This window comes from Phoxinus phoxinus (assembly GCF_949152265.1).
Source record: "Phoxinus phoxinus genome assembly, chromosome: 20".
Classification (NCBI taxonomy): Eukaryota; Metazoa; Chordata; class Actinopteri; order Cypriniformes; family Leuciscidae; genus Phoxinus; species Phoxinus phoxinus.
In genome coordinates, this window is record NC_136895.1 from 7887232 (window position 1) to 7911362 (window position 24131).

General features: G+C 40.3%; 1 protein-coding gene across 1 annotated transcript in view; it reads left to right on the forward strand.

Annotated features, from left to right (window-relative positions):
* The window catches only part of rnf123 (ring finger protein 123), a 153002-nt gene that overhangs the window by 102076 nt on the left and 26795 nt on the right, over nt 1-24131 (forward strand). Inside the window, exon 36 of the mRNA XM_079592775.1 lies at nt 8944-9071. Coding sequence (XP_079448901.1) covers nt 8944-9071 — 128 coding nt within the window. The remainder of the gene's footprint in view (nt 1-8943; nt 9072-24131) is intronic.

The window sequence follows — 24131 nt, forward strand, 5'->3', positions numbered from 1 at the left end:
TGGTGTATTATACTCTGAAGCCACTGCTGTGGGCCACTGCCAAAGGTCTTCGAGAAGCCTTACACACATACACTCCTCTGGGTCTCTCTAATACACAACCCATTACTTCTCACTGTCTTCACCAGTTTCATATCTCTAACTGATTGTCGAGGGCCACATTTTCGACAGGTTTCTTGTCACTCTTCCTCAGGCGAAATATTTCACGGAGCGTTTAGCAAAGACTGAGTCTAAGTTGCTCACTGTCAACAGTCCCCTGATATGACATTGTTCTGGAAAATTGGTTTCCTGACTCTTAAGCTTGCTCATTTTTCACAAACAATACTCTAGAAGTGATGGAAACATGCAGGAAGACAGGAAGAGGAACCCTAAGGTTAATAGCTTAGTCTCTCGCACATGTTTCCAGACAACCAGCAATTTGAGCCGGAAGTTGGTTTGCACCTTTTGATAACTTTGACCCAAGAACCAGTGAAGCGTCTAACTGCTTATTATGACGTCCCTACTGACGTCTTTACCGCACTTTCTTCAGCATGGCATATCCATCTACTTCAAGAGACCCATTAGAAAGCACTTTCAAACAAGCACTGTAAACTTTTAGATGACCCCAGATACAGTGTTAAGTCTTCCAAAGACCGTCCTAAGGATTGTCATTGGCATGGTGTACCATTTATCATTCTGTGACAGTTAGTATTGTTTGAAGATAAGAGTTAAAATATGACTCGTGGGAAAGGGCTTTGCTTCAGACATGTTGTTTAATGAAAGCAGGCCTCAGTTGTTGATTGATGTTGTACAAGGTATTTATGTGATGGGGAAAGACCTCAGGGGTCTGCTTCTGTCTTCAAGACAGACAGACATTTGGTTCTCAATGGCTGGGTAGTCAGTCATTGAAGACAAACAAAGTGATGTGCCAAGAATACGTCCCATAAAAAGCTGTTTTGTAGGGAAAGAGTAGGTAGGTAAGTCTTTTGTAGCTAAAAAGTTCCTACTTACAAGTTTGGAAATCGCAATTATGATTTGACGTGTGTTCATTCCGACACTGCATTGTTCTACTCTACTAAAGAATAACTTTCAGTCCATTGTATGCATTTAAGTACCGTGTACTTTAACATGTATTTTAAGTAACTAGCACAATAGCGATAATGGCATGCTGAGGGATATCGATGGATTCGACCACCCTTCATTGTTTTCCGCATAATTCTGTGGTAATTACTCAAATTTGCGCTTGTTCGTAAATCATAAGTCTTTTTCCAGCAGTCTAAAGAACTGGATAATGATTCCGTTTTCTTTTTTTCACTTCGAGCCAACCAGGACAAAGCGTCAAGAAGCATCTACGGACCTGGGAAATATCTTGTGATCTCGGGCAATTAGATGGGATGTTGCATTATTGTTGAGACACTGCATGCATTCAATTCAATCTGCAATCCAATATCTTTTTGGAGCGTTACATTTTTTTTATCTGCATTCATAAACACAAAAAGAAAATTGAGTTGTGCTGTATTCCACAAATATTTGAGACAGACTTCATGCAGAGGAACTGAACGAGAAAGATTTGAGACATTGACACTAAATTGCCTCTGTTGTTTTGTGCTTTCTCATTCCTGAGCATAATAAAGCACAGTTCTGCGTTCAAAGCAGAGTTCATGTACCATTTTATAGTTATATGAATGCCTGTTGTGTGCAGTGTCCCTTATTTGTGTGTAAGTGGATGTGTGGAGCATCTTACAAATCACTAGGTTCTATTAGAATACGTTTAGATCAGAGTCACAGTTCAGAGTCATCGGTCCTATGCACAGAATTGAATATATTATTCCTATACAGTGAAGAAGAAAAGCCCATAAATAAAGAATATGTGGGTCGGAGACTTGTCCTAGAGGATAGTGCACATGCTCCGACATGTTTCTTGATCGGCTCAGACGCCTACAGTCTGTTCACTGACCACCATCTCATACATATTGCTCACAAGAATGCAAGAACTTCTTAAATAACCCGTTTCAGTCTGATTGGCTTGTTTACTCATCTTCAAGGATTCTGGGGAGACCAGTCTGCCTGCAAACGGAGCTGTGTTTACAAGATATCGGGTTGAAAGTGCTTTTGAGGAAGTACTAATTACTTGATTTGCCAGTGATTTGCCAGCCAGTTAATGGCATCAAATCATTGCAAGTACATATTTCCATTTACAGAATTAGGTTGCTTGCCGTTGCCTCTAGTGATCATTAGAAGAAATATGAGGAATGATTACCTCAAAATGTATGTCAACATGCAAGTTTGAGGAACTTAATTTAAATTAAGTATACACCTCTTCAGCTATTGTCAGTGATTAGGTTGTTGACCCCTGCTATAGACTATATACAACTATACAGTCCCTTTCACCCAAGAGCCCCTTGTAAGCTCTGTGACCAGCCCTAACCATCTAATAGCATGCCAAGTGTAGTTTTGGTGTATCCAGGCATATTTTTGAAGGATGTGAGGAAATCATGAGTCGTGTGTATGTTGTGATGGAAGCTGTTCCAAAAGCCTCCCCCACGCTCATCTGTCAGCCCCGCTGTGCCTGGGAGAGGCAGGATTGAAGTCGAGTCTCGGAGAGGGGCCAGTGAGTCAGTGTCTGTCTGTTGGGGGCCACTGACGCCACGAATAGCCTCTCCTGTTTACAGGCTTGTGCTCTTGGAAAGACACCTGCTGTCACACTGGGAAGCTTTACAACTCGATTCTGATTGATATATTTTAATATATAAATATACCCCCCCCCCCCCCCCCCCCATACATACTTCTAAAAAAATAGAAGTATGTATTTATTTTGTATATTTTTAGTGCCCTATTTGAAAGATCTAAGTGCATGGTCTAAAGCGCACGGCGCAAGCGCACTTAGGGCGTGTCCGAATCCACTTTTGCTAGTTTAACGGTGTGGTCGGCGTTCCCGACGAATGTTCTAAAAGGGTTGACCATGCGCCGGGACCATGTTGACCATGCGCCCTATTCTCTTAATGAATAATGTTTGTGTTTTGGGTGTAACGTGCAATAAACCAATCAGAGTCTCATCTCCCATTCCCTTCAAAAGCCAGTTGTGCTCGCGCCATGGCGGATTCGCTATTTACGTGGCGGAATTTTCAAGCGGAAAAACTGAACGCTTCTGAGTGGGTTCATTTACACCACGGAAAATCTATTTGGCTTTAAGTCTCAACACAGTACTGATCTATGTATATATGCATTGAAATAAGCTGTTGAATCCTATAGAAGGCAGGGCTCTACAATGTTTATTGGGTTTATTGATGCGTCCAAGGCATTTGACAGAGTAAATCATCATAAGCTTTTTACTAAACTTATGCTTAGGGGTGTGCCGGGATGCATCATACGTATACTGGCTTACTGGTATACGAAACAAAGCATGCAGGTTAAATGGGGAAACAGCCTATCAACACCATTTAGTGTAAGCAATGGAGTACGGCAGGGGGGGCTTCTGTCTCCTGCCCTGTTTAACTTATATATGGACAACCTCTCAAAGCAGTTGGGGATATGTAAGACGGGTTGTGTAATAGGAAACACTCTGTTAAACCACCTCATGCACGCAGATGATTTAGTTGTTATGTCCCCCAGTACTGTCGGGTTCCAGCAGTAGTTGGATATATGCTCCAAGTATGGGGGTGAGTTTGATGTACAGTATAATGCAAAGAAGAGTGTTGTGTTGGTTTGTAGGACTAAGGAAGATCAGAAGCTGCACTTCCCTATGTTTTATCTGTCAGGGCAATGTATCTGTGTATCTAACTGTACAAAATATCTTGGGCATATCATTACTGACAAGATGGAAGATGATGCTGACATGTATAGGCAAAGACGAATGTTGTATGTCCAAGCGAACATGTTAGTCAGGAAATTTCATTACTGCACTGATGATGTGAAAGTGCACTTGTTTCGTGCTCACTGTACCCCTATGTATGTAGCCCCATTATGGGTCAACTACAAAAAGGAGACTATGCGCAAACTGCAGGTAGCATACAATGATTGTCTGAGGATACTGCTGAAGAAGCCCAGGAGCAGCAGTGCAAGTAAGCTTTTTTGTGACTTGAGGCTAAGCTGTTTACAGGCCCTCTTGAGGAACCTAATGTTTAAGTTTATGTGTCGACTTGATGTGTCATTATAGTAAGGCTCACAAGTCCCAGGTGTAGCTCGGTCCGATATCAATCGCATCTATGGAAGCATTGGTATGAGTGCCTTTTATGAGTGCCTTTTAAGACTTTTGTGATAAAGGGTGTATTGTATATGTTTATGTAATTTTTTTGTTTTTGTTTTTTTGGGTGTATGTTCTGCTGTTGGGCCTAGAGCCTGTAATAAAGTTTATATATATATATATTGTAACAAAGCTATTTCCGTTGGCTGGAGTGATAAACAAAATGGCTTGCCATGTTTGGTCTGAAGTGTCATTTACTAGACATAACGTCTTCTTTATAGAACTCTTCAGAGGTCTAATTTTGATCTAGTTCTGCCGCTAACTGAGTCGTTTTCATAAGGTAAACATTCACACGCCCACTTGTTGACTAACCGGTAGAAAAATAAGTGGCTGTGAAGCCCTAGAAATAACTCACTATGGTTGGTGGCTTTATGTGTCAGTTAGATGGTCACTTCCTGTTTAAATGACTGGTTCTTGCACAGAATAAACACTACAATTGACTAGACTTTATGCTGATCGTGTCTAAGCCTAACTAAATATACTGTATTTTCCCTAAATTATCTTTTTATATATATATATATATATATATATATATATATATATATATATATTTGTGGTTACTGTGGTCTTACCACAAATAGCACCATTAAACTGTGGTTTCTGTGCAAAAACATTGGCACAATTTTCCATCTTGATCATTATATATGCATCTGTATTAATTTTGATGACAAAAAGCAAAAATGAGTGTTTGAAACGCTGTGAGTTTGAGACTGCCAGCCCCGTCGCCCTCAGAGCGCAGCAGGAGTGCTGCCAGGTGCGGGTTGTGTGGGCAATGATCGTGTGTGTGATTTATTTGTTTACCAGACCTCTGTTGTTTGAGCGTTGTTGCCCATCCAGTCCTGTCATTCTGCGTGTGTACTATATTGCTAACTTAGCATGACAGCCAGCCGCGCCTTGTAAACACGCCGGCCAGCTGGGTGTGTAGGTATGAGAGCGCAAACATATTTGCTCAAGTGTTTGTCTCCCAGTGCGGACGTCCTAAAGGTTCGCTCATGTGTCTAGACATCTGGACATTTATTATATTATATTATATTATATTATAAAATATATTATATTATATTATTAGCATCATTACTCCAGTCTTCAGTGTCACATGATTCTTCAGGAATCATTCTAATATGATGATTTGATGCTTAAGAAACATTTCTCATTATTATCAATGTTGAAAACAGTTATTTAAATTTTTATTTTCTGGAATAGAAAGTTCAAAGCATAGAAAGCTTTTGTTACATTAAACACTACCGTTCAAAAGTTTGGGGTCAGTAATAATTAAAAATACATAAATAAATAAATAAATAAATACTTTTCTTCATCAAGGATGAATTAAATTGATCAAAAGTTACAGTTAAGACATTTATAATGTTACAAAAGATTATATTTAATATAAATGCTGTTCTTTTGAACTTTCTATTCACCAAAAAATCCTGAGAATTTTTTTTACCCAATTGTTTTCAACATAGATAATAATAATGAATGTTATAATTCAGCTTTGATCACAGGAATAAATTACATTTTAAAATATAATAAAATAGAAAGCAATATTATAATGATAACAATATTACTGTTTTTGTGTTGTTGTTGTTGTTGTATTTTTAATCAAATAAATGTCCCCTTATGTTTCAATCTTACCGATCAAAAACTTTTGACTGGTAGTGTATCTTTTGTTTTGTTTATTGTTTTGTTTTGTTTTGTTTTTGGAAATATAATGTCGATGTCCCTATAACAGTCCGCAGCTAATAAATTATTAATATAAGAACGCGTGCAAGTTTACTTAAACAGTGGTGTTGCGAACTTCACATACTTTTGAAAGTCCAGCGTTTAGTTGATCCTGATTGTCACAGTTGTAAACACAATGGCTTTCCTTTTCCATGAGGGGGTTTGGCATCACAAGAACGCGACACACACGTCTCCTGGAAATCCTGCAGAATTCAACAGATGGCAACTTCGAAACTCCCCAAGTGTTTCCCATTTTGTGCGCCTCATGCATCAGACGTCCTGCCAACGGTCCGTGGGTGTGACGTCTGAGGCTGAGACTCGATCTGACTACCTTAATTCCCTCAAAACGTGTCCGCATGATTGCAGGGGACAGTTTTCAGTGTTACTCTATGCTCCGTTGCTCTGTTTACCTGTAGATTTGGCTCACTTTCAAACCAATCATTTCACCCACATATGCAATGGAGAGGGGAAAAACATGCTCCATAGTGCATTATTAAAGTAAGTCCTTTTTCCTTTGCTTGCATCATGAGGAGTTGTACGTGAGTGTGTGTGTATGCGGTCGGAAAAACACACATGAAAGATTGATCAGTGTGGGTTGGATGTAAACAGCAGGTGCGTCGGGGTGGCGGGGAAGCTCTGCTCGGGTTTTAATGCACAGCCATTAGGCATGAAACTCCATAAATCATCTGACCATGGTCCTTTTTTTTTTTTTCTTTGGGAAATGGACAAAGCAAAAAGATTTCAGTTTGAATCCTTCGGCTGTCAACGGAAGTGGTGTATAGATCAGTTGAACATCTTGTCTTCCATAATGTTTCAAATAGTGTTTATTTCTTTGTGGAGAAGCAAGACATGTTTACTTGTCAGAGGTATGTTGACCCCGTCACATTTGTGTATGACAGGAAGAGCTCTGTTTTCTCACAGCCTGACAGCTGCGCTCCAGTGAGCAATGTCTGCGAGACTCTCTCTCCCTCTGTCATTTTTTAGTGGGGTTTGCTAAGGCAAGCATCACTATTACTATATAGGGTTAGAGATTTGTTCAGAAAAGTGAGGAGCATAGCCATGCTCTGACATATGTTGGGCGGCTCATTGTCCCTCCTGATCTCATTCACCTTTCTCCTCTCCATTTGTTGCCTGTGTTTTTCTGAACTGTCCGGTCACAATAAAGGCTGTAAAGGCAGAAATGCTTGCTCAGTAGAAAATCAGTCAAATGAAAGGTTTAGCATAGATTGACCTGAATGATAGCAGGGACAGGGATGGATGTTAGCAGGACTTATAATGAGTGGCGATGACTGTGCTGTATATGCAGTCAGTTTTGCTGCTGTTGTCAGATTCTGTTATAGAGCAGCAGTGTCTCCTCCTGCGCAACTCTCCGTTTCCCATTCCAGTGATATCACAAATACTATTTTAATATGTATTTTTAGAAGCAAGAGTGGAGCAAGTGAGGACTGGGAAATGTCCTGTGATTTTAATCTGGATTGTTTAACTGCTTAATTAGAAATAATTCATATTATATTAATTCAAATAGAATTAATACTTATTATTATTATTTTCTAATAATATATATATATTTTTTATGTTAAAATTAATATACTTTCTGTGAGGGTTGGGACTGGGAAAATAAACCTAACGTGTCAATACATTTTTGAATTATTTTAAATTGTTTAACTTAAAAAATAAATCTGTAAATAACTATTTTGAATATTTTTTTGGTTTTGTTTTTGTCGATGAGGATGATGATATTGGTGATTTTTATATTCATTATTTAAAAATACTAAAATCAATACTAAATGATAAATTGTCCACCCCACATATCCAAATGGCCACCATAGATGGCATCCTAGTAGTGCCACCAGTATTGGGGAGGGACATTTATTTTTTAATGTAATGTGTTAAGTATTGCGTTACTCCCTAAAAAGTAACTAATTGTGTTACTTAATTACTTTATGTACAGTAATGCATTGCATTGCATTACTTTTGCATTACTTGTTTACTCCTGGGCTGGGCTTGCTTTCTTGTTTGTTTTTTAATTTAAAAAAAAGTTATATTTTTGGCAAATGTAAACACTTTCACACCAAAAGTGAAATGAATAAGCCTAAGGCTGATTTATACTTCTGTCGGACCTACGCCGGAGCCTCTACACTATAGACTACGCGTTGGTTTTCATTTATACTTCTGCGTCGTTGTCCGCGTTGAATAGGGAGCATGTGAAACCCGAGGGAGGTGTTCCAATCACAGCGCTTGCGTCCGCGTAGAATTGACGCGTTGTTTAATTTTTGGAGAGGTGCACGTCAGGGTACGCCGAAGGGTGCGTGCGCTACAAACAGCCTACGATGTAGCTACGGCGTGAGTTCGACGCAGAAGTATAAATTGGGCTTAAGGCTGAAGAAAATGCTAAATTACGCCTGTACAGTAGAGGGCGCTGCTCAAACAAACCTTTCAGCTGCTGCTGTTCTGGATGTGCTGTTCTCGAAGAAGAAAGCTAAACTCTTATAGGCCCTGTCCCAAATGGCACACTTCATATGCACTTTCAGTCTTGAAAGTGCGCTTGCGCGTGTCCGTTAAGTCCATGAGTCTGTAAGGTGTCCCATTTGTCATTTTAGGTTTCAGGAGGGTGCTCGCGAGCGTCGCCCTTTGTGGTCGATATGCGCCCTCGATGCGCACTTTTGCCGAGCCCGCAATAATGCGGACTCTGCCGCAGACTTCTTCCCGACAGTCAAATCGGTTTACGTCACGAAAGTGCGAACTCAGAGGAAGACCGCGAGTGCTTAGGGTGCCATTTGGGACAGGGCCTTACTTCAAAAATGAAAAAAAAAATGTTTTATCTAAAGTCATATTTGCGTATTAGTACTGTTGAATTGAATCATCAGTCAGAAACAAATACATCACTGAGTGCCACTGCTTGGAATGCACTCTTTTAAGCCTGTAACCATGACACTGTAGCAACTACATGGCAACACCCTAACAACCACCCACAACAACCTGAACATCCTCATTCGTTTGTCTTCCAGGATCTCAAGGGCTGCGTCTGTGCTGTTGTCGGATCCTTGCTTCCAGCTTCGCTCCATCCAGTACCTGCTGGGAGAGGAAGAGGGTGGAGCCATCGGCGCTGACAGCAAACACTTCTCTCTGCACACATGTAAGTCATGACTAACCGCATCCAGGCCCGACGCCAGGACACATGAATTGGGGCGGGGGGGCTTGGGGGCTTGGGGCTAGCGGTTGAAATCGCAACAGCATCTCACTTTTGGTTGTTATATTTAGTCCACATTGTATTTGTCGCATTGCATGCTGTGATATGCGATGTTCTACGGTTTAAATATACTCCTGTTTCTTCGAATTGTCTTCCATATCCAGTGATGTGAAAGTGTTTGTGTGTTCTTAAAATAGCACTTTCTCCGTCATATCACTCAGCTCTTATTTCAAACACTAAGATCAAATCCGTGCAGTGATTGAGATGTATTATAATCTGCTATAACTGGCCTTTACGTCAATTATTTATTTCCTCTTAGCAGGTCAAATTTAGATGAACAGTTGTATTGTTGAACAGTTTTAGCAACTGTATAAAAAATATATTTTAATATTTATCAACAAATTTCTTGTAGCTTGAATGGTTGAGCATTATGCTATCAACATGGAGTTCAATTCCCAACAACACAAAAACTAAAACATTTTTAATTGACTTATATCTGGACAGCATTATGATGAGAGGCTCATTTTTTATAAATTTAAAAGGCTCACCCAATCAGATTTTAGAGCCCTGACTATCCTTATTATGGCTCGCAGTCATTTTAAAAATCGAATCTAATTAATTATATGCCGATTGATTACTGAATCAAGTTAGTCATGATTAATCACATATTGGTATTTGCTGAGAAAAGCATTAAATGAAGATCATTTAAAAGTATTAAAGTTGCAGTAAGCAATATCTGAGAAATTCTGTTGAAAGTGGATCCAGCATCATGATGGGGGAGGAGAGAGAGTGAGCCAATCAGCAATAAGGGGCGTGTCCACTCATGATTGGGGAGGAGGAGAGAGAGTGAGCCAATCAGCAGTAAGGGGCGTGTCCACTCATAATTGGGGAGGAGGAGAGAGAGTGAGCCAATCAGCAGTAAGGGGCGTGTCCACTCATGATTGGGGAGGAGGAGAGAGAGAGTGAGCCAATCAGCAGTAAGGGGCGTGTCCACTCATGATTGGGGAGGAGGAGAGAGAGTGAGCCAATCAGCAGTAAGGAGCGTGTCCACTCATGATTGGGGAGGAGGAGAGAGAGTGAGCCAATCAGCAGTAAGGGGCGTGTTCACTCATGATTGGGGAGGAGGAGAGAGAGTGCGCCAATCAGCAGTAAGGGGTGTGTCCACTCATGATTGGGGAGGAGGAGAGAGAGTGAGCCAATCAGCAGTAAGGGGAGTGTCCACTCATGATTGGGGAGGAGGAGAGAGAGTGAGCCAATCAGCAGTAAGGGGAGTGTCCACTCATGATTGGGGAGGAGGAGAGAGAGTGAGCCAATCAGCAGTAAGGAGCGTGTCCACTCATGATTGGGGAGGAGGAGAGAGAGTGAGCCAATCAGCAGTAAGGGGCGTGTCCACTCATGATTGGGGAGGAGGAGAGAGAGTGAGCCAATCAGCAGGAAGGGGCGTGTCCACTCATGATTGGGGAGGAGGAGAGAGAGTGCGCCAATCAGCAGTAAGGGGCGTGTCCACTCATGATTGGGGAGGAGGAGAGAGAGTGCGCCAATCAACAGTATGGGGCGTGTCCACTCATGATTGGGGAGGAGGAGAGAGAGTGAGCCAATCAGCAGTAAGGGGAGTGTCCACTCATGATTGGGGAGGAGGAGAGAGAGTGTGCCAATCAGCAGTAAGGGGCGTGTCCACTCATGATTGGGGAGGAGGAGAGAGAGTGCGCCAATCAGCAGTAAGGGGCGTGTCCACTCATGATTGGGGAGGAGGAGAGAGAGTGAGCCAATCAGCAGTAAGAGGAGTGTCCACTCATGATGGGGGAGGAGAAAGAGTGAGCCAATCAGCAGGAGGGGGCGGGGCAAGTCAAGTCACCTTTATTTATATAGCGCTTTTTACAATACAGATTGTATCAAAGCAGCTTCACAGTGATAACATGAAAATAATACAAGAAGTTTGTTTCTAGAAGAAACAATCTTGCGTCATCGTCCACCTGAAGTAAGGCAGATCAATAATATTGTTGAATATTAAATGTCCTCAACTAAGCAAGCTGAGTATTTTTGCTGCGCTGCTCACGCTCAATTAAAGTGAAAGCACACGTTTGATGGCCAAAATAAATTTGATTTCACACAAACAGTGCCGAAAATGCACAGAATTTGCGTGTCTAGTGTGTTTTAACAAGAACTGCAGTAGGCTATGTCAGAAAAAAAAAGACTCAAAAATATTTATAGAAAATGTACCGATAAACATAAACTTGTTTTTATTATTCAGTTTGGGTAAAAGTACATGGTGTTTTATAAAAAAATAAATATAGAAAATAAATATTTGTGTGTGCTGTAAAGTGGTTAGAAAAAAGTAAATCGGAATCGGCATCGGCTGGTCAAACTCAACGAAAAATCGGAATCGGCCTAGAAAATTGTAATCGGTGCATCTCTAATTTGAAGAAAGACTGTAGAAAGAGAAATGGCTGAGAGACATTACTAAAGAGAAAAGGTCAGAGGAATATCACTAGGAAAAGTAGGGTTATGATCAGGCAAGGGCTTTAGGACCCACGATATTAGAAAAGCTTTCCAGCGCTGGAGAGACCAAAGCAAGAAGGTCTGAAAACGGACGCCGAGATTGAGTTTCTGCTCCATATGTAACTAACCATATGTGGTTTTGCTGTTGTTGTAATGTTAACTATAGTAACAGGACAGTTTTGAGTGTCATTGTTTGTCTGGAGCTGCTGGCGAATAACAACCAACTCTTACTTGTATATCTTTGTACTGTTTGTTCATCTTTTGTTCTTCCTTGTTCATTTGTCATCTTCGCTTTATTTTTCGTGAAGCATATTGCTTCTCTTCAGCTGTGATAAAGAGTTTGTGCATTTTGTGGGCGGAGCAATGAAGGGAGGGGTGTGTTTGTTTAGGCTGATTAGGTTCCAATATCAACTTTCAGACATTGCTTATGCTTACTGCACCTTTAAAAGAAGATCATTTCACAATCATGTTTATTTATGTTTTTTATTATTATTTGGTTTTATATTAAGTATTTTATATAATTAATGTACTAAATTAACATGTTAAATTGACATCCCTATTTATAATGTCTTGAGTGATCTGTATTGAAGTAGCAATGAAACTGACATCAGGAAATCCTCTCCTATCTAACTGTACTGCAGTGGAAATCGATTCCTCCCGCACTGAAGCTCAGGTCTGCTCTAACTATATAGACCATCCACCCCAATCCACCACATTACTGTAAAAGGCCTTGATTAATTATTTACACTAAGTGGATGCATTTCCATGTACACTATGCCCACACTTCTAAACTGCTCTACTCGAGGTCTTTAGGCATTCAAGAACACTGCTTGAGTTTGTTCACAGTATTTGAAAGGAGACCCTTTTTGATACTCTATGACACCCACCAAAAAACTTGTTACAAGAGTTTTGATGTTTTAAAAGCTCCAGGAGTGTTAGTATGCCGGTGTAAATGTCGGCTGTTTGGCTTTCTTTTGGCACTGAATATCATCTCTTAAATGAGTCTGGAACGATTTACAATGTTTAATAATTTAAATGTATTATTAACAATTGGTTATTAAAAACCAGAAATACTACATCATTGACTATTGTTGTGGCTTTTTATATAACAAACTTTTCAGCCCTCATTTTCAGACCTATATACTTAAAAAAAGGCTACAAATATTTAGCTAATGAAAGAATTAAGGTAGTTCTGAACTGCCTTAATTCTTCGTGGCATAGATTTAACAAGGTTCTGGAAACATTCCTCAGAGATTCTGGTTCATATTGACTTGATACCATCACGCAGTTGCTGCAGATTGTTATCCTGCTGGAAGTAGCCGTCAGAAGATGGTTCACTGGTCATAAAGGGATGGACATGATCAGCAACAATACTGAGGAAGAGTGTGGCATTAAATGATGTTCAATTGGTAGCCCAAAAGGTTGGCCCAAAGTGTGCCAAGAAAATATTCCCTGCACTATTACACCACCAGCATCAAGGTTTGATGTGTTGAGCGTTCAGAGATGCTCTTCTGCTTCAAGGTTTGATGTGTTGAGCGTTCAGAGATGCTCTTCTGCTTCAAGGTTTGATGTGTTGAGCGTTCAGAGATGCTCTTCTGCTTCAAGGTTTGATGTGTTGAGCGTTCAGAGATGCTCTTCTGCTTCAAGGTTTGACGTGTTGAGTGTTCAGAGATGCTCTTCTAATTTAAGGTTTGATGTGTTGAGCGTTCAGAGATGCTCTTCTAATTTAAGGTTTGATGTGTTGAGCGTTCAGAGATGCTCTTCTGTGTCAAGGTTTGATGTGTTGAGTGTTCAAAGATGCTCTTCTGCTTCAAGGTTTGATGTGTTGAGCGTTCAGAGATGCTCTTCTGCTTCAAGGTTTGACGTGTTGTGCATTCAGAGGTGCTCTTCTGCTTCAAGGTTTGATGAGTTGAGCGTTCAGAGATGCTCTTCTGCTTCAAGGTTTGATGAGTTGAGCGTTCAGAGATGCTCTTCTGCTTCAAGGTTTGATGTGTTGAGCGTTCAGAGATGCTCTTCTGTGTCAAGGTTTGATGTGTTAAGTGTTCAAAGATGCTCTTCTGCTTCAAGGTTTGACGTGTTGAGCGTTCAGAGATGTTTTTCTGCTTCAAGGTTTGACGTGTTGAGTGTTCAGAGATGCTTTTCTGCTTCAAGGTTTGACGTGTTGAGCGTTCAGAGATGTTTTTCTGCTTCAAGGTTTGACGTGTTGAGTGTTCAAAGATGCTCTTCTGCTTCAAGGTTTGACGTGTTGAGTGTTCAGAGATGTTTTTCTGCTTCAAGGTTTGACGTGTTGAGTGTTCAGAGATGCTCTTCTGCTTCAAGGTTTGATGTGTTGAGCGTTCAAAAATGCTCTTCTACTTCAAGGTTTGACGTGTTGAGTGTTCAGAGATGCTCTTCTGCTTCAAGGTTTGATGTGTTGAGTGTTCAAAGATGCTCTTCTGCTTTAAGGTTGGACGTGTTGAGTGTTCAGAGATGCTCTTCTGCTTCAGGGTTTTACATGTTGAGCGTTCAGAGATGCTCTTCTGCTTCAAGGTTTGATGTGTTGAGCATTCAGAGATGCTCTTCTGCTTCAAGGTTTGATGTGTTGAGCGTTCAGAGATGCTCTTCTGCTTCAAGGTTTGTTGTATTGAGCGTTCAGAGATGCTCTTCTGCTTCAAGGTTGGACATGTTGAGCATTCAGAGATGCTCTTCTGCTTCATGGTTTGACATGTTGAGCGTTCAATTATGCTCTTCTGCCTCAAGGTTTGATGTGTTGAGCGTTCAGAGATGCTCTTCTGCTTCAAGGTTTGTTGTGTTGAGCGTTCAGAGATGCTCTTCTGCTTCAAGCTTGGATGTGTTGAGCATTCAGAGATGCTCTTCTGCTTCAAGGTTTGATGTGTTGAGTGTTCAGAGATGCTCTTCTGCTTCAAGGTTGGACGTGTTGAGTGTTCAGAGATGCTCTTCTGCTTCAAGGTTTGACATGTTGAGCGTTCAGAGATGCTCTTCTTCTTCTAGGTTTGATGTGTTGAGCGTTCAGAGATGCTCTTCTGCTTCAAGGTTGGACATGTTGAGCATTCAGAGATGCTCTTCTGCTTCAAGGTTTGACATGTTGAGCGTTCAGAGATGTTCTTCTGCTTCAAGGTTTGATGTGTTGAGTGTTCAACGATGCTCTTCTGCTTCAAGGTTGGACGTGTTGAGTGTTCAGAGATACTCTTCTGCTTCATGGTTTGACATGTTGAGTGTTCGGAGATACTCTTCTGCTTCAAGGTTGGACGTGTTGAGTGTTCGGAGATACTCTTCTGCTTCATGGTTTGACATGTTGAGCGTTCAGAGATGCTCTTCTGCTTCAAGGTTGGACGTGTTGAGTGTTCAGAGATGCTCTTCTGCTTCAAGGTTTGATGTGTTGAGCGCTCAGAGATGCTCTTCTGCTTCAAGGTTTGATGTGTTGAGCTCTCAGAGATGCTCTTCTGCTTCAGGGTTTGACATGTTGAGTGTTCAGAGATGCTCTTCTGCTTCAAGGTTTGATGTGTTGAGCGCCCAGAGATGCTCTTCTGCTTCAAGGTTTGATGTGTTGAGCGCTCAGAGATGCTCTTCTGCTTCAAGGTTGGACGTGTTGAGCGTTCAGAGATGGTCACGAGTGATTATTTGAGATACTGTTCCCTTTCTATCAGCTGAACCAGTCTGGTCATTCTCCTCTGACCTCTGGCATCATCAAGTCATTTTCTCCCACAGAACTGCCACTCACTGGATATTTTCTCTTTTTGGACTATTCTCTGTGAACCCTAGTGTGAAAACCCCAGTATATCAGCAGTTTCTGAAATACTCAGAGCAGCCCGTCTGGCACCAACAATCATGCCACATTCTGATGCTCAGTTTGAACTTCAGCAGATCTTATTGATCATGTCTAGATGCCTAAATGCATTGAGTTGCTGCCATGTGATTGGCTGATTAGATATTTGCGTTAATGCTTAGGTGAAAAGGTGTGCCTAATAATGTTGACCAGTGAGTGTATAGATCAGAACCATGATTTCAATCAAAAAGCCTTCATAGCCAAGCATATTACAAATGTTTAATGCACAAAGTAAAATATACCAAACTTAATAACACTAACAATAATATATAAACATAGAGCATAATATATGCGCTGTGCATCTGGAGCTGGAGCTGATCAAGTCTGGCAATCTGCCGGCCATAAATGGTCCAGGACTCATATTCTCTTGGACAACAGCTCGCATGCAGAAGTCACTTTCAAGCAGCTTTCTGTTGGTCAACCCAGCTCATTTGACAGACCAACTTGAACCAGTTGCGAAATCTGGAAATATTTCACCTGCACACGAAATTCCAAATCTCGTGGATTTCTATTAAATGACTGGATTTTGGCTGTGAAAATTGAACAAAGGTTAATTTGACTGCATCTCTAGGCTGTTACAGAGAACTTTTCAGATGTCAAGCGTTTCAATTTGGAACCGTATTGTGTTTTTCCGAGTCAAATGAATTGTGAGTTGCCTAGGGATTTCCACCCCTATCTATTAGAGATCATAGGCAAGTAGAAATAAGATTTCCTCATGATGTTGATCTTTATGGCCGTTCTCCATCAACTCTTCCTTCAGACTGGTTTTCTTCACACTGCCCGTTCCCGCTCAGCTCTAAGGGACAGTGTGGTGTGAATCTCCACGCTTGCGAGGAAGAAGCTGGTCTCTTTCGTAGTCATGGAGACCGAGGGTCGCCATGGACACCACGTCCGGTCTCAGTTCCTGTCTGTCCCCCCACCAACCTCCTCTGTTTTCCACCACTAAACTGGGTCATTGGTATCAGACTCCATTCCTGAGATGAGATTAGCTGGAAATTGTCCTTGGACCTTTTTTTGACCTGTTGTTTAAAGACTTAGGGGACACATTAAGGGCCACCAACATCTGAACTCAGTTGAGCAACATGGCGAACAGGGACGCTCGAAGCCTCAGGGCTTGTTTTAGGAAGCTGTTGCAGATTTGTGTCAAGGTTATCGACTAAATAGTGAGACACAGTGCTTAGAAAAGCAAACTACTATGTGACATATATTATTTTATCAGTATATTTAGGCTAATTAGGGATGCATGATATACTCTATCGGCCACCATATCATGTGGATAACTATAAAAAATAAAAAAACAGCAGTAAATTTGAAAGCATTTTTATGCTATTACTGATAACTTTTCTATAGCCAAGCAATAAAAATGTATTCAGATGTTTGTTTGTTTGTTTTCGGAAATAAATAAAGAAATTATTACTTTTCTTCAGCAAGGATGCATTCAATTGATCAAAAGTGACTGTAAAGGACAAAATATTATATTTAAAATAAATGGTGTGTTTTTGAACTTTCTATTCATCAAAGTTTCCTGAAGAAAAAAAAGTTGAATACCGGTTTCAACATTAATAATAATGATAAATGTTTTTTTATGCTCAGCCTTGGTGAGCATAAGAAACTTCTTTTAAAAATCTTACCGATCCCAAACTTTTGAACGGTATATATAAATAGGTTATCAATTAAAATAATGTTCCCAGAAAAAAAGAAAAAAAATACATCAAAACTTTCCCCCCGCCATTTAAAGAAATGTCCGTCTTTTGTGAGAAAACGCTTCCCTGCCATTGACTGGATTTTCCGGCTTTCCATGTTTTCACTGTTATACGGTGGCGGACGCTGACACATCTTCTGAAAGAGTACTGAATATCATGATCAAGAAACAAGAGATATCATATGTAAGCAGATGCACATATAAAATAACACGATCATCAACATTAAACCGCATATTATAAATCAAAACTGCCTAATGTTACTGAATGAAATATCGACCCAGGACGAGTTATTGGACTGTGAAGCTTTGGCGGCGTTGGACTCGATTTACTCCATCTGTGTTTTGATCATCGATTTTCTCAGCTTTTTGCTCAAAATGTTGCTTTTTTATGAAACTCACAAACATTCAATGTTGATAAAAAAAAGAATGCATGAAGCTGGCATAAAACGGGTTCTTTTTGTTTAAAGGGTCTGTTCTTTCGTTTGATATATTGAATGTTCAGATATTCATACAACACAATATTCTGGGAAACTTTTGTGAAAATGATCAAAAACGCTGGTGGTGGCTGGCAATATATATATATTTTTTAAATAGGTGGGGAAAGAGTTATTAAAATCTTTTTGTCAGAGCAAAAATGGCTTTTCAACTACCGGTAATATGTTTTCATCTTAAAACTATTGTTGAATTTTTGATAGTAGTATCTTATTCAACATATTAGCATAAATATAATGGGGACACACTGAATAATATATTTATATATCTTATAATGCGACACCAGTCTTCCACTTAATTACCCATAAAACACTGTGTAAACTATGAACATGAAGTATGCAGTAAGCAATGCCCTATAGTATTTCTGTTGGCATTGAAAGAAAAAGTGTTACTTTCTCATGCCAACCTCACTTTTTTTTTTTTTTTTTTACGTTTTCTCAAATCTTCTTCTCTTCTACCCTCAGCATTTCGAACTCGCAAATGAAGGGCAGGTTCTGCCTGAAAAACATTAATTAGTATGTGGAAATATGTCCACCGCTTCATTATTTCGTGTCTCTGCCAATATCAGATGTCGTGTTATTAAATGAATTCTGCTACGCTCCCTCATGCTAGCAATGTCATATCTAAGAACTGCTACTGCCTTTATTTTATAGCTCATTATTAATGCACTTGGCCAAACTTTCCCTCGGTAGCAAGTCCAAGTCTGCAGGGCGTTCCAAATGTGTAATATTATTTATTTATATTGTAACATATTGTGTGTGAAGTTTAATGTAAGAATTAGCGAAGAAGAAGTTGACTGATACTGGCATCGTGTGTGTGTGTGTGTGTGTGTGTGTGTGTGTGTGTGTGTGTGTGTGTGTGTGTGTGCGCGTGTGTGTGTGTGTGTGTATTTGGTAAAAAATACAATGAAGTTATATTTAGTTAAAATATTATCTATTTTGTAATATTCTATACACACATATATAATTTAGAAGAAGTTGACTGATACTGCCATCGTGTGTGTGTGTGTGTGTATATTTGGTAAAAATACAATGAAGTTATATTTAGTTAAAATATTATCGATTTAGTAATATACTACACACACACACACACACACACACACACACATAATCATATTACTTTAAAAAAAAAGTTAGATAGTTAAAATTAAATAGATAGTTAAAATTGAAAAACTAATTCATTTATATTTGTATTAAAAGTGTTATATCCATTAGTTTTCCAGTAGCAGAATTCAGAATCTAATCTCAAAGTACTGTTGAAAGGAAACCTCAGTCCACTGCAGCCAGTGTGATGCTCAGATTGCCTGGAGGGCCGGAAGCGTTCACACAGCTACTCTTGCTACATATAATGAATGACTCCGGGAGGCAGTGCAGATTCATTGTGCCGAGTTAGGAAAGGTATTTATACCAACGAAGTCTGACGAACAGAGACATTAATGAGGAAAGACGGGGGCCGTAGGTGGTCCACATTAGCACTTCAAAGGGTAAGTCCATCCTGAGACGTGCGCACCGTATAATGCACGGGATCTAATGACCGGTCAAAATACCACAGCTCCTCAATCCAGCGTAGTAAGACTATCCCGTCTCATTATCATGGTAGCTCTGAAGGAAGCTTCACAGAGATGCTAATGGACATAATGACATTAAGCCATGTTCCTATCGCAAAGGCACCTATTTAAAAGGATGCAGCATTGATCCGGCTGCACGGGCTGGACATGGTCCTCCAGGGTGAGTGGAAGGAAGGACTAATTAATGTCTAGACGGCGTGGGAAAGATTCCCGGCTCTCCTCGGAAGGGCTGGTGTGTAGGAGGCTTGCAGAGAGTTACTTACTGTATGTGGGTCTTATTAGAACATTAAAGAGGTCATATTATGCCCCTTTACAAACTCTTGATTTTATTTTTGTCTACTAGAAAAGGTTTACACGCTTTTCCATTATTTTTTCACATATGTGACCCTGGACCACAAAACCAGTCACATGGTTCAATTTTTTAACATTGAGATTTATACATCATATGAAAGCTTAAAATAAATAAGCGTCCCATTGATGCGTGGTTTGTCAGGGATAGGACAATATTTGGCCGAGATATAACTATTCTGGTATCTGGAAACAAAAAATCTAAACATTGAGAAAATCTCCTTTAAAGTTGTGCATTTATGGTCACGATTGTGCTGCATTCACTCACAAAAATACATGTTTTATATATTTACGGTTGGAAATTTTCAATATATCTTCATGGAACATGTTTTTTACTTAATATCCTCATGATTTTTGGCATAAAAGAAAAATCGATAATTTTGACCCATACAATGTATTGTTGGCTATTGCCACAAATAAACCCGTACGACTTATGACTGGTTTTGTGAGCCAGGGTCACAGCTCCTCTTTTCCCAGTCTGTCAGTAACGCTCTGTTTAGTTCCTGCCTCTATGAAGCCCCTCCTTCTGAAAAGCACACTGTGCTCTGATTGGTCAGCTGGAGCAGTGTGTTTTGATTGGTCAACCGCTTCCAGGGTGTTTGCCACACTGTACATGGTATTACCATAATAACAAGTTTCAACAGACTACTAAATAACTCAACCAGTCCTCACCTCTTTATTTTGTGTTAGGCTTTGGCGGGAATTATTCAAATGCGGAATATTGTGATGAGCTCGTTCCTGAAAAAAAAAAACAAGACTACAATCGATGCTTTACAATTAAACTCAAGACTATAATGTCAAATTCAGCCTTAATTTACTCACCCTTATAGCATTCCAGACCCATCGGATTATATTTTTTCTTTGAAAAAAGACAAGTTGGAGAATGTTCAGAGTATAATTAAAAATAAATATATAAAATATGATTTTGTTAGTGATGTATAATTATTCCTTTCTGAGGTGAATGGAATTTAATTAAAAGCTGGTGAGTATGAGTCATGTCGAATCAATACCAGCACAGTTTTTTTTCACTTTTGTAAAGTGATGGCCTCGGCATTGGCGAGTATATGAAAGGGTGTTAATCGTCAGTTGATCGGTATCATTTTTATGAATTCTAACAATGCAGTATTGTGAGAACATGAACGACCCTCTGGAGAGTTGACGGGGCAGTGCTGTATCCGTGTAAGCCTTCAGCTTGCCAATTTCAACATTCAAGCTCAAGAAGACGCGAAAGGGAACTCAATTTGTGACTCGCGCACGGTGTGGAAAGTTTTCTGTGCGCGATCATCCGAACCATGGCCATGTCTTCAGGTCTGTTTCACATCTTCTTGCACTTAAACTGACATATTCAAACACAATTATGTCAAAATGCCCATTTTGGCAAGTGTCCCCGTAAACACAGTCAGTTATATCTTAAGTCAATGTAAACGGTTGAGAAAGAAAACGCATGTGTATCAGTTTATTGGATCTGTGCATTTGCTCTTAAAGTGACAGCAGCCTAATATTCCTGCTGCTGTCTGTCATTAATGTTAATCAAACAAAAGACAAATTACTCGCTTCTTTTGACTGAATAACTTTTGTAACTTTATTAAGGCAAAAGTGTTAGGCTCTGGATTATGAATCAAATGAAGTCAATACCAGACATTTTTTTCTTAGTTTTTTTTAGGGTGATGGTCTTAGTCTCCTTTCATTGTATACTATATTTATATCCATTCATAAAGAGCAGGTTTGGGGCACCATGAGGGTGAATAAATTAAGTCAGAATGGTCATATTTGGATGAACTATTAATATAAGCAATGCAAGCTGAGTTTGTGTGAGGTTTGCTAGTTTATTGATGCATTTTGATCTGTGCTAATGATGCGCTTTAAAACCTGGAAGGATTTCGCAGTGATAGACCAAGAATTCCATTAGCACCGCTATCTTTTGATTTCCCCTCATAAATATTTCATGTGAATATCGCTGCGGTCTTTATCATTTGCAGGTGTAATGTGCGGCTCATCTGGCTGTGCTTCTGGAGCAGATGTGGCTCGTGTTCTGATGGGTGACTCTCAGTCATAAGAGTCTCCAGGCTCTCTGCACCCGAAGGAACATGCTAACCACCCGTTACGTGTTAGACATGAGGGCCATCTTCCGAACAATCTGCCTGTGTTTCTGAATGCTTGCCGAGATTATTGGCAAAGCACATGTTATGGATGTTATCAAACACGGAGGGCTTGCTCAACAGTTAAGAAAAATCTGACTATTTGAGCTGAAGCAGAGCAGTGAATGATGGAATTAAATATATATATTTAATTAAAGCTACACTGTGTGAGATTTTCTCCCATCTAGCGGTAAAATTGTTTATGACTACCAACTGAATATTACTTTCTAGCCCCTCCCATTCCTACGGTGGCCAGAAAAGTATCCTAGACGTCATTCTAGCGTTATGCACAACCATGGTATAGTTAGCCAAGCAACTGTAAAACTTAGAATTTACACTAATAGGCTTAATTGACCCTTCGCAGGGAGTTTGATTGACAGGTGATCTGACCAATCATACTTCGCCATCCGCCATTTTGTCCGACAAAGCAGTCAGGAGAGTTAGTAGATTAACATGGGAGGATTTGATCTTGAAAAGTGTACTGATGCCTTTCTGCGGTTAAAACAACATTCCTTCTGATGTTCATTCATGTTTATTTGATGCTATAAATGAACTAGAAGGAAGAGATGATCGGTTCACGAGCAGCTTTAACTGAGGCTCTACAGCGATCTGTCAGACACAAAACAGTATTTATTGTTTACATTTCTTTTAAAAAATGACCAAATTTGAAAGGTGAGACTTCGTTTAATATCAAAAGTAACCGAAAAGTAAGCTGGTCTGTCCTGTCTGTCAGTGTGTTGTCAGTGTCCTCTCTGCTCCGCGATGTATTTTTCACTGCGTGAGAACATGGTCTGGCGTGAGAGAGGCGTAGCTTGTCGGACATAGCAACAGTAACTAAGGGGGGCGGGTCTTTGCGAACGGTCAATTGCCTGTCGAGAAGAAAGCAGGCAACCCCTTTTAAAATCCTTGCTCCTAATGAGCTCTTTCCATCTTGGAAAAGCCACTCCAATATTGACTTTGGTCTTGTTGATCTGCCTGTCGCGTTGTTGTTTTAATTCTCTCTTTCGCTTCCCTGGCGAATAGTCCTCGAGAATAGCCGTGATCCTCCATCTTCAACAGGCTTTCAAATCTGCCGGCAGTCGCGAGTAATCTCCCCCTCGCATTCGTCACGGTGTCACTGAGTAAAAACGCGAAAGGCGAAGCTTGAATTTCCAGGTATGTCCCTCTTTGGCTAATGTATTCTCAAGATGGAGGCGCAACATGGCTTCCGCCATTCGAGCAGCTCACCCGTATGTATTATAAATGGCAGATTCTACGCTTACGAGAACACTTAGTTGTTGGAAGTAATTACACATGAATGAACACATAATTTTGAAAGAACAAAGTTTTTTTTTTTGCTAAGAATCAACTTAAAAATTACACAGTGTAGCTTTAAATCGGCCAATGTCAAAATTCAGTCAATGTAAAACATAATATAATGAAATATTTAGAATACATGGCTGTGTCACGATTAGCCACACACTCCCTGGGTGATTACGGACTCCATTTCCCATCATGCATCTCCCTGGACTGATTACACACACCTGAACCTCATGTTCAAACACTCATTTAAGCCACACTCACACAACACTCTTGGCTAAGTCTTGTTTTGCTGCTACAAACATTTCCAAGCGTTTTTCCATGCGTTTACCTGCCTGTTCCTGATCTTCTGCCTGGTTCCTGTATCCTGTTTGTTTGCTGCCTGCCCTGATATCATGCCTGTTTATTGACCACGATTTTGCCTGATCTTCTCTGCTGTGTTTGCTGGTGTATGACCCTTGCTGCCTGGTGACTATGTTTAATAAAGACAAGCTGCACTTGGATCTGAATGACTCCTATGCTTCGTAACTGGCTGATTTTCAATGGCTGTAGTTCTACCTGCGGAGTTACCACGCGATCAGCCAAACTTTGACACCTTGTTTTCAACTGCCGTGTGATTGTAGCAACAGGCAGTTTAACGCCGTTGGAACTTATAACAGTAGTTTTCCACTTCATCTTCCACTCACATTCACGACGCCGGCTGTCATTGCTGTTCATCAGTCCAAAACATTGGACGCAGCAGTGGTGATTGGCAATGTCAGGGCCAATTTGGGCACTTGCAGACTAGACGAGCATGAAATTGCTGTGGGGAAAGTAAAAGCTGAAGGAGAAACAAGCCCCCCAGACCTTTGGCGCCGCAACGAGAGTCTAAAATTATCAAGCCGATCCCGGAGTCCCAATGCATTCATCATAAGCCTGTGCAAATAGATTGAGGGGAGGGGATTTCACACCGTTCCCCTGAGTGACGTGTTGAAAAATGACGTGAATGTAATCACGAAAGTCTTTTCTTTGGCATTGATCTTTTTTTGATTGTGCCAATCATGGCTGTTGACATTTGCATACATGCATGAGTGAAGTGCATCTTTTTTAATATCATTCATTCAGGTTGTATGAAGCGCTGATGAGTACTTCAAGA